This window comes from Dreissena polymorpha, chromosome 4 (assembly GCF_020536995.1).
Source record: "Dreissena polymorpha isolate Duluth1 chromosome 4, UMN_Dpol_1.0, whole genome shotgun sequence".
Taxonomy (NCBI): domain Eukaryota; kingdom Metazoa; phylum Mollusca; class Bivalvia; order Myida; family Dreissenidae; genus Dreissena; species Dreissena polymorpha.
Window position 1 is genome coordinate 118,855,595 of NC_068358.1, and position 11,241 is coordinate 118,866,835.

At 34.4% G+C, this 11,241-nt stretch overlaps 1 protein-coding gene across 1 annotated transcript; it reads left to right on the forward strand.

The window, feature by feature from the left end:
• The first annotated feature begins 936 nt into the window (after nucleotides 1-936).
• On the forward strand, nucleotides 937-9,976 carry LOC127878735 (neuronal acetylcholine receptor subunit alpha-3-like). The gene is made up of 7 exons (XM_052425264.1): nucleotides 937-1,134; nucleotides 7,371-7,415; nucleotides 7,782-7,891; nucleotides 8,183-8,363; nucleotides 8,566-8,920; nucleotides 9,200-9,377; nucleotides 9,444-9,976. The coding sequence occupies exons 1-7, from the start codon at nucleotides 937-939 to the stop codon at nucleotides 9,808-9,810; spliced, it is 1,434 nt and encodes a 477-aa protein (XP_052281224.1). The 3' UTR covers nucleotides 9,811-9,976.
• Nucleotides 9,977-11,241: the final 1,265 nt, after the last annotated feature.

Sequence of the window (11,241 nt, forward strand, 5' to 3'; positions counted from 1 at the left end):
CATAAAACCAGCCGATACAAGTGGAGTTCATGTAACATGGTTTATATCATATGAAATATCTTAAGAACAAAATACAACGCGAGTTGAATTTACATACAATAACTGAATTAGAGCGTGCTACATTACAATCAATAGAATCTTTTTATAGTGTTCATTACCGAATAAATAATTATGTGCTTTATATAAAATTATATTCGCCGGAACAGTCCGATGTTGTTTATAAATAATCTACTATCTTTGACCAACTGCACAATGTACTAGGTTAATTAATATAAAATATCTAACCATTATTGATGGGATGTATCGTTATTTTGGAAATCGTTTATCCGAATTCATCCATATCAAGAAGTATTTTAATCAGTTTATAGTGTTTTCCCCTTATTTTACTTGTTAAAGTGATGTAATTAAATTACATTCAAACTCCACATTTTGCATTAGAGCTAGTTCGAAGCAATTAATTGAGGCTAATTGGGAGTTTTCTCCATATTTATGTATTGATAATTCGAAGTTCTTTGCTGCGAGCTGAAAGTATATGTTTACATAATTATTAGTAATTATAAGCAACCATAATGTGTTGTCGCCCCTTGATATTATGCGCGAAAAGTCATGAACGCATGTCAAAGAACAGCGCTTACTATGTTGCGTAAAAAAGGTTTAAAATTTATGTACTATTAACCTGATGAAGTTAAACTTTATAGCATTTAAATAATAATATCACATTGTAATAAAATAATATGTAATAATCAATCAAACAGGTTGTTTTTATATACCTTTAAAACGCAGGATCACATTGCTTTTAATATTACAATTGCCGCTCTAAATAAGATTACACAGAAATGTTTATTCTGAGATATCGTTATGTCGAAGTTTTTCTTCGGTCCCGGCCACATCGAAATAACAACCATATCCGATTGTGTACGTTTTGTTGCAGCCATAATGAGAGCTAACGTGTACATCATTCTTCTGGAGATGAACCGGTGGTTGCTGTTCGTTCTCTGCGTGATTCCTACCGATGAACAGCGTCTGATAGACAAGGTACTAGCCGGCTACAACTCCGCCTCCAGGCCAGTGTACAATGCCTCGCACCAGGTCACTGTCAAGTTTGGAATAACGCTTGCTCAAATCCAGGATATGGTAAGTATACTAGACGTTACATGATATGTGTATCCTGTCACAATTAATTCACGGCCCACCTTGACATAGAACTAGATTACCACCATATCTAATACTGCAAACATACGCATGAAAACAATTGTGTATGGGGTTTGTATTTATTGGTATGGTAGTGATTACCGTTTAATCTGTATAATTTGTTTGTAAAGGACATACACGAATGGAACGAATATTTAATTGGCAATAAAAAACAACAATATTTGATGATGCTTGATAGTCAGGTTTTGTAAGGAACTCCGATAATTAACCTACCGACTTACGCATTTGACCAGCATACACAACAAATTTGAATTCAACAAAAATATTTGTATAATACGTTTGCCCCCATGCCCCTTCCAACATGAATAACTTTATTATGATGTCATCTACTTAAATTATACATCTGCCAGCAACAAATGTTCATATAGTGTAACATAAATTAGCTTGCACTGTCTGTCTTTTGTCAAAAAAGCTTGTTTAAGAGGTTCGAATATTTGCATTTTTACTTATTTTACTGATCAAAAACCTTTTTTCGTAATGGATGTTGGGCGTGGGTTGTTTGTACTTGTGATCACAGATCTGTATCGTATCATATTAAAAGCTTCTGTAACTGAGACTGTTTTGGTCTTCAAATCAATAGGGGTGTACCATACCTCGAAAGTTAACAGCATACCCAATTCAAATGGTATATGGCCCGACCGACCGACCGACCGAAGTAGAAATAAACTGGTTCTTCGAAGAGACCATAACAATGATTATGTTAAAAATCAGACTTATTGAATATTAAATAATTTCAAATTGCGTAAAATTTCTTTATCATTAATTTGATTAAAAAACAATTTATCGCATTTTTATTTGCAGTATTACAATTTTATTTTACACTTATGTGAGGTTTAATCAAACCACTGTAAATGTTAAGCTTATGTACACGATACATTTTAAGCATGTCATTAAATGAGAGTGTATGAAGGTGTTGTTTTTCCATTTCATGGTTACCATGTTACTGATACATGTACTAACTATATCCGTTTCATATAATGGTATTTCTGTAATTAACGCTTAAATAATAATTAGTTTCTTTACTAGTTTCATTACTTACTATCTTACTACAAAGATATTATTATTGACATTTACTTAATAACGATTGGCCGGTAACGTTAGAGTTAATCTCACAAGTGTACCAAAAGCATTCGTATGTTTACATGAATGCAAAAGAATCAATTCGAAAGTTTATGTTGCCATTTTGGAATCACTACATCCATAAAAACAATGGAAATGTAATTGCGTCGCCTTACGCATAAAATAAATCTGAATCATGATACTTTTTATCGCCTAAACGTATCTTTATGACAGTAAATATCATCTTGAAGATCATAAACCACACGAGAAATTAAGTTAAGTGTTACTTCGACGAAGTAATTCTCAGAAGTTGTTAGGCACAGAACGACCCGTTTACCCATCAGGTATAGATAAATATGTAGCGCCCATTACATTTACTACATTGCGCTATGGACATGTAAACCCATTTATGCCTAGTGGACTCTCCCATCCTTCTAAATTGGATCAATTTATTTCCATTATTAAGGATGCCTAGAATATTTATTTCTATATTTAGAATATTTCTTACAGAAATTCCTTTGAGCAAACAGCAAAGACCCTGATGAGACGACGCACCATACGGCGTCTCATCTGGGTCTACGCTGTTTGCCAAGGCCTTTTTTCTAGGCGCTAGGCATAAATGGGTTAATGAAGATTCCACTATAATTATAACTTCCAGCACTACACTCTTTACGTTCAATTCCAAACCTTGTAAATAAAGAATAACATGCAATTACCCTATGACTTTGTTATTTATGTGGTAAAGTTTAGAATAAAATAACGACAAGGCATGCCAAACCGTGCTTAATTCGTGCTGAACATGTTTTACAAAACGACATGGTATTTATCTGCTTTCTGTTTATCCTGCGCCCGTATTTAAAGGGACATTTTCGCAGATTTTGGCAGATATTGAAGTTTTTCATTATATATTTATATTGATAAATGTAAACATTGGATCTAAATATATCAAGTAAAAAAGAAGAAAAAAAATAAAGAAAGAAAAAAAGAAACCCTCAACTGGGATCGAACCACTAACCCCTGGAGTCTAACGCTTAGACCACTCGGCCATTCGTGCTCATCGGATGAATGATGCATTATATATATTATATAAGCAATCCTCGCAATGTCACAACATATTAAGACAACAACAGAACTTTCCAAATTATTTAATCGTATCTCGTTGCAACGCTTTATCACTTTTAGGTTTTTAAATCGTCAAATGATGCACATAATGGATTTTTTAGAGCATGATAATTGTTGAGTGTAACTGTTTCCTCACAAATATCAGAGCTTCAATGACAAAATGCAAATCTGAAACATTTTTTTAAATATTTTCAATTTACCAAAACGTTAAAAGGTCCATTTATAAAGGAATAATACAGTATTTCTTGCTACGACACTGTATTTTAAGCGGAGAAGAATTTGTCGTAAGTAATTTGACATGATAATAATACTTTTATGTGAACGCTCGCTTAATATTATACGGTTTTGCTGATAATGCTGAAGTTCGTGCCCAAAATGTGATACATAATAATATTAAATTGTAAGATTGTTAAAACTGATATGTTTTACCGACAATTATGGATTCCTTGTGGGTAATAAATTCCTTGTGGGTAATAAATTGACGTACCTAAAATCATTGACTGATATAGAAGCAAACTGACTTGATACATAGAGACTATCAGATTACTGACCTATCGGTCTGTAATATTTCAGATTTGACTGATTCCGAGTTATGTCTCATATCTAAAGATAGACTGATATAAACGTATGTTGTTGTTTTTTATTTATCGATATTTACTTTTATCTTCTATGTTGTTTATTTACATAGGTTATAACGTTATTTACTCTGACTCGAGACTTGCATCATCACAAAACTGGTATACATAGGGCTAAATTGTTGTTTGGAGCTCAATTAACTTTTAAGCACTCACCGATAACTGACGTTAATGAAGATCCCGAAAACTGACTTTGACTAGGATTGATAAATAACGGGAACCCGGGAGACTGAACGGCAGATAACTGAATTGATATTTGACTGTGTATAACGGATTTTAGATAACTGCTAATTCATGACTTGGACTTGTGGACATGGGGTCGCCGATCACTGATTTGCAAACATCGGTTACTTGACTTGCGAATAGCGAATCGTAGATATTCAACAGACAACTGATTCACAGAGTATTGATACCATCTTCTGGTTTTTCACGACTCAGGTAAACGATTACAATAAAGTCACAAGCATTCTTGACCATTTATAATCAATTGCAGGGATTAAAGCAATATCAGTGAGTTATTGGAGGAAATTGTGCGTATCAAGTAAAACTTGGTCAAATGCCATCATGTGTTTCCCATACAATACAAAACATAAGAACTAATTATTTTATTTCACGGATATTATGTTTATTGACGGTCGAAAGACCTGACGTTTGTGTGACTTGTCATTGTTAACAATTTAAGTACGTTTATAGAAGTACTTTCCCTGGTTATAAATAAATGTCTGACATTGATTTTCTTATAAATGTGCACTTTAGGTTTGTTAATCGTTTTAAACAACCCGAGTAGTGATTTTTTTTTAAAGATTTTCTTTCTGAAAATTGTTCAATTGAAACACACGCCTGTTAACATCTTCGAAAAACCTAGCTAAACGACCAACACAAAGGCTAGTAGACCAACATGGTTTTTAAAAAAGGCTTAAATAATAATTGGACCGAGAAAGATTTGGTGCCAAATCAGTCTGCTACTGTTATACTAAAATGTTATTTTTTGTGTTCACTCAATAAAAAAAAACTAACGATAAAATAACGTGATGATCTTGTCCGGGGTTGTTCAATGGACTTTTAGCATCAACTTCATGGGTAATTTATAGTTTTCATTAAATTAGGGTAAAAATCGTCGTTCGATCCTAATGAAAAGCTTGGACTTCACACGAGCATGTTTACATCATACTGCGCTTGTGCAAAACCCATCGTTTTCCGGTAAATCTAAACCTTCTCAAAATCTTGTGAAATGCATGCTACACCGGTAGCAAATTCTTGGTTTCGTCAAAATTAAGTAGAAAAAAGTACAAAGACAGCCTTTTAACTTTTAAGCGGAGCAAAAATTGCTTCACCCGCTGGCCAATAATGAGTAACATGCCACGTTGTATGGTAAAACGTGTTTGTTTTGTCTTAGTAACACAGTTTGAAGAGAATCGTATTTTCCAATGAATCGTAAAATAATAATTCAGTTACACAGACCAAACGTTTCTTGAGGAATAACATTCACATAACGGGGGTGCTATTTTTTTACAAACAATTATTTGTTTACTAGTTATTAGGTGGGCAGACTTGATTCGTCTGACTAATATGAAGTAAGCAACCGTAATTGTATTGTTCTAGTTACCGCTTTGGATTTGCCGTTACAACGTATGGATAGTTTATCGTTCTTGTTAACGTGCTACTTTATGAAGGTGCCATATGAATTACATTTCGTCATAAGAAATTGCAATGCGTTTTGCTTTCATTTCACGGATCGTGTTTAGCAGCCATTACCATGCCACCGATGGCGTTTTCAATTTGAGAGAAAATGTTACAACCGTTCGATACTAGATAAAATTAAATGTACAAACGGTTACAAATTGTTATTAGCGGCACCGCTGTACGTTACATTTTAATAATCAGTTATTATAGAATAAATAGGACAATGTATCTGTAAAAAACAGCAGGGACAGTATTGTTTGCTTGTTTAATAAAATAGCGTTTACATTACAATATAATACAACATATAGTCATGGCTCGACTGATCTCACACTTAGCAGAATTGAAAATAATAATATAAACAATAAACGGAAAGTATAATATAGAAATGTAATTATTTAATGGTAAAGAACACCAGAGCACCATATACTTTAAAACTTGAAACAAACTCAAATCATCGCATATTCATTTATTACATTACACTCCGTTGAATCAATCTCAAATGCTTTAATCTCAACATTACGAGTGTGCGTTGTTTTTTGTAATTTATTATTGAATAAATACGTATAAGCCGTGCTCTGTGAAAAGGGAGTTTAATGCATGTGCGTAAAGTCTCGTCCCAGCCTAGCATGTGCAGTCCGAACCAAGTGTTCTATAAATACGTACACATCGTAATCGTTTATAAGAATAAACGCACCCGTGATTCTCGTTCGTGCTAAGAATTGCCAAAGTTATTTGAATATTTAGCATTCGCTTTAAGTAAAGTGTCGCAAACGCTTTTTGCTAAATCACATACATCATCCAAATCTAACCTTTCGAATACATATATGTAGGCATTATGCAAATGTGCTTAACGTATTTACTTATTTACTTTTACGTTAATCTTTTCGTTTATAATACTAACATGCGAATAAATAATATGTGCTGACATTATTGTTAACGTTAAGCAAAAACACAAAACGAGATATTGATCGTTACAGAGGTCAGATTTAAAAAATATATAGACTATGTTTGAAGTATATTTGCCTCAAATATGTTGCCTTCCACATTTACAATTGTCATTTTCTTCACTGGTGTTTTCCAGACATTTTGTAACACTGTATTCTTCTTAACCAAGAAACAAGGGTTATCCATTTGCTGCCCTATAGTATTATCCATCAACAATAGAAGTCGCTCAAGCTTATTTAACCAAAGAGAATCCGCCATGCGATAAAAGGAAAACGGCATGTGATAAACAAAAGTCGCATATTAGCATTACCATAAATGGAACAGCTATACTGTCTCATTGTAATTCAGATATTCGGCGAAGGCAGCGCTAAGTGAGTAACTTGTATGATTTGACCTAAAGCAAACTATAAATGTGTCTTGGTCTGAGAACACCGGGCTTAATGCATGTGCGTAAAGTGTCATCCCAGATTAGCCTGTGCATTCCGCACATGCTAATCAGGGACGACGAATTCCGCTTTTATGACAGTTTTCGTTACAATGAAGTCTCTTCTTATCAAAAATCCAATTTAGGCGGAAAGTGTCGTCCCTGATAAGCCTAGGCGGACTGCACAGGCTAATCTGGGACGACACTTTACGCACTTGCATTAAGCCAAGTTTTAGCAGAACGCGGCTCAAATACTGATTACTTCATTGATATAATGCTGTCCTTTTCAGGATGAAGTCAATCAAGTCCTTACCATCAACGTCTGGCTTGAGCAGGTAAGATAAACTTAGATGAAGTTAGATAATATTGAGTGCATTTAATTTATCTTATCTCTTCTCTCCATTTATGCCTAGTGGACTCTCCCATCCTTCTAAATTGGATCAATTTATTTCCAAAATAAGGGATGTCTAGTAAATTTATTTCTATATTTAGAATATTTCTTACAGAAATTCCTTTAAACAAAGGCCTTTTTCCAATTCCTTTTTTCTAGACGCTAGGCATAAATAGGTTAAAGTCTCATTATTTCAGTGTAAAAAAATAGTTTAACAAACGTATGTATGAAACCATCTTTTTAAACATATTAGATACAAAACTAACATTATAGTAAAGCTGTGTATGTTTCAATGCATATTAACATCTAGGAATGGGTGGATGAACGCCTTCGCTGGGATCCTGCTGAATTCAATGGATTAAAGATTCTACGCATGCCCTGTGAAAAGCTATGGTTACCCGACATTGTGCTTTACAATAAGTATGTTGCTATGCCTGTGAATGTGTTTAATTGTTATTAAGTAATCAATAGCATAGATTAAGATATGATATTTTAACACAATTTCAAAGAAACTTACCTGACTTGGTATGTTGTAGCATTGTATAATTTAATGGGTCAGCTTGTCGCTTACTTCATTTATTATCAAGTCTAATGCAGTTTGTGTGTTGGGAGTACATCTTATTTAAATATATACAAATGTGATAATGTTTGTGTTTAAAGAAGTATCTTGTATTAGCCCACAACTTACTGGGTTATTCTCGTTAATTCCAGTGCAGATGATTTTACTGCGGGATATATGCAGGCTAAAGCGATGGTTCAACACGACGGCAACGTGTTCTGGGCGCCACCTGCAAAATTCAGAAGCTCATGCAAGATTGATATCACTTACTTTCCGTTCGATGACCAGATTTGCAGAATGAAATTCGGTTCTTGGACATATGACGGCTTCCAGGTAGGTAACTCAACAAACAAACATGTAATTGATAATATGTAACCGATGAGGACAATAACACTGATGTCATAATAATATCTAAATTAGTATTACTGAAAATACGTATATATCGGCAATTTGAAGGCGTTCAAATATATTATTCAGTCTATGCTTAGCAACTATAATTACATGTTGATAATGGACTTCCTATCTTTTGTTCTAGGTGGACATGGTGAATCGCTCTGCACAGGTTGACCTTTCTAATTACGTATACAGTGGCGAATGGGAACTGATTGACATACGAGTAGTCCGGAATAGTGTGACGTACGCATGTTGTGAAGAGTTCTTTCCCGACGTAACATTCACCATAATCATGCGGCGAAGGACTTTGTACTATCTTTTTAACATAATCTTCCCTTGTCTGTGGCTTACGATTCTCAGCCTGCTGGGATTTTGGTTGCCGCCTGATAGTGGAGAGAAGATAACGCTCGGAATAACGGTGCTTTTAGCCTTCTCCGTATTTATGCTTTTGATTGCAGAAAATATGCCAGCTACATCTGAATTCGTACCACTTATAGGTAAACAACGATTTCGATTTAAAACGTATATATCTATATATTTTAACGCGCAGATAATATTTTAATTCATGGCTTTAATATCAGTGAAATAAGCTTTCAGTTTCACAATACAGGACATACCGTTATTTGGAAAAAGTTCATATGCTAAATGTATCGTTACACATAATACATAATAAAAAAAATAAAGCATATACTGTATGGGAACATACGCAATACTAGTTTCATAATTACGTCCTGCACAAAAGTACTTGTCGATGATATGTTGTTGTTTTTATACAGGCATATACCTTACGGTGACCATGGGAATGACTTCTCTCTCCATCATTTTGACGGTGTTTGTTCTGCAGTTGCACTACGTTGGTCCGCACCAGAAAGGTGTCCCACACTGGCTCCAGTTTGTCTCGTACGAACTACTCGCTCGGCTGGTGTGTATGCGTCCGCGGCACAACCCATTCATGTACCAGCTTTCCAAATTCAACTTCGCGGAAAATAGCTTCTTGCCGTTTCGCAATAACGTAAGCAGGTCGGGTTTTCGGTCAAATAGCGCAGTGATAAACAGATTTCCAAACGACGAACACACATCGCAAATAAGAACAGCGACATTGTTACCGCAACAAGTACTTCTCAATCAATTTGATAATAACCACAGTGTCAATTTGAATTTATTGGAACCAAACCCGGATGAAACTCAAGACAGAATTACAGTCTCTTTGAAGCAATTAGTGGAGAAACAAGACCTGGAAGAGCGACATCAAGACATAGTCAATGAATGGCGATTCGTGGCAATGATAATGGACAGAGTTTTGTTTTGGTTATTTCTGCTTGCTGCCATACTATCGTCTATTATAATTCTAATAATTATGCCTTTGAGAAAACCACCTGTCGCGTAGTCGTCTTACAAACGGGTAGCCATCTTAACTTGCTGGATTTTCTTTCCGAGTATTTCTAACAAAAGCAAACACTAGATAAAACATTCTCTGTTGATTGAGAGTTTATTTTCATTCACTCGATTTCATGTATCATCAACTTCGCTTCGCTCTGAATAGTTGCATATAATATATATTATATATATTTTATGTATATATACATATATTTTTTACAGGTATGTTCTATTGACGGCTGTACTGCTATTGTTTTATCTTATTTGTTAACTAATCAAATTATTGCTTGTTATGATTTGTAATTAATTATGTATGTGTAGATTATGTATAATCGTTTATATATTTTTGCCAGTGAATGTATGTTTTCCAATTCAATGTCGACATTGAAGATGAAAAGCTTGTAATTTGCAATACTTTTGTTCTTGCCAACACCCTATACATACCAAGTGTCATCCAACCAGGTGTACATGTTTTACTTAGCAAAACTTGTTTATTTTATGTTTAATTGATGAATGTGAACAGGCTATGCATCACAATACATATATATATCTTACTATGTCAGTACATTGGACTTCAGCCTATTAACGGAGGCAATAATACTAGTTTCGACGCAATCTTGCGTTACCGTGAGCTGACATTATGAGCATCAAAGATATTTTTAGACAAGTGTGTTTATTTTGGAACTTCATCTGTCTTGGTGAAAAGCACATAATTATTCTTAATCCATCCGTCAAATGCCGGTCAACACATTCGTCTGTGAAATGATAACGCATTATTCTCTTCGTACATTCTTATACGGGCTGATGTGGCAGTAAAACGTAAATAGTTATTTTGAGAGGATTATCTGCGTAGAAAAAACTTGGGTCGCATCACATTTGATGTGTCATTAAACAAATCATTATATGGGCCGTGCTCTGTGAAAAGGGGGTTTATTGAATAATCGTAAAGTGTCGTCCCAGCTTAGCCTGTGCAAATAGCACAGGCTTATCAGGGCAACACTTTCCGCTGTTATGGTAATTTTCATTTTCAAAAAAAATCTTCTTTTCAAAAATCCAGTTAAGTCGGAGGGTTTTGTCTTATATTAGCCTGTGCCGACTACACATGCTAATCTTGGACGACACTTTACGCACATTCATCAAACCCCCTTTTCACAGAGCAAGTTCCAAATGTTTGTGAAGGTCAAATTACAAAATAGCCGATCTGTCGATAAACCATCAGTTACAAAATTGTTTTCTTATGTTTTTTGCTAAAATGAAAACACCGTGTGTTTTATGTTTATCGGTCCATTTCTTATCAGGATAGCTCCAATTTATAAGACTTAATCGAAAGTGTTAAATGGTAATGAAGATGACATTTATAAATAAACCATTTAATTGTGGATGTTTTTTTGCTATGTAAAATTGCATATATACTAGTAAATTGCACGATTTTTATTGAAGC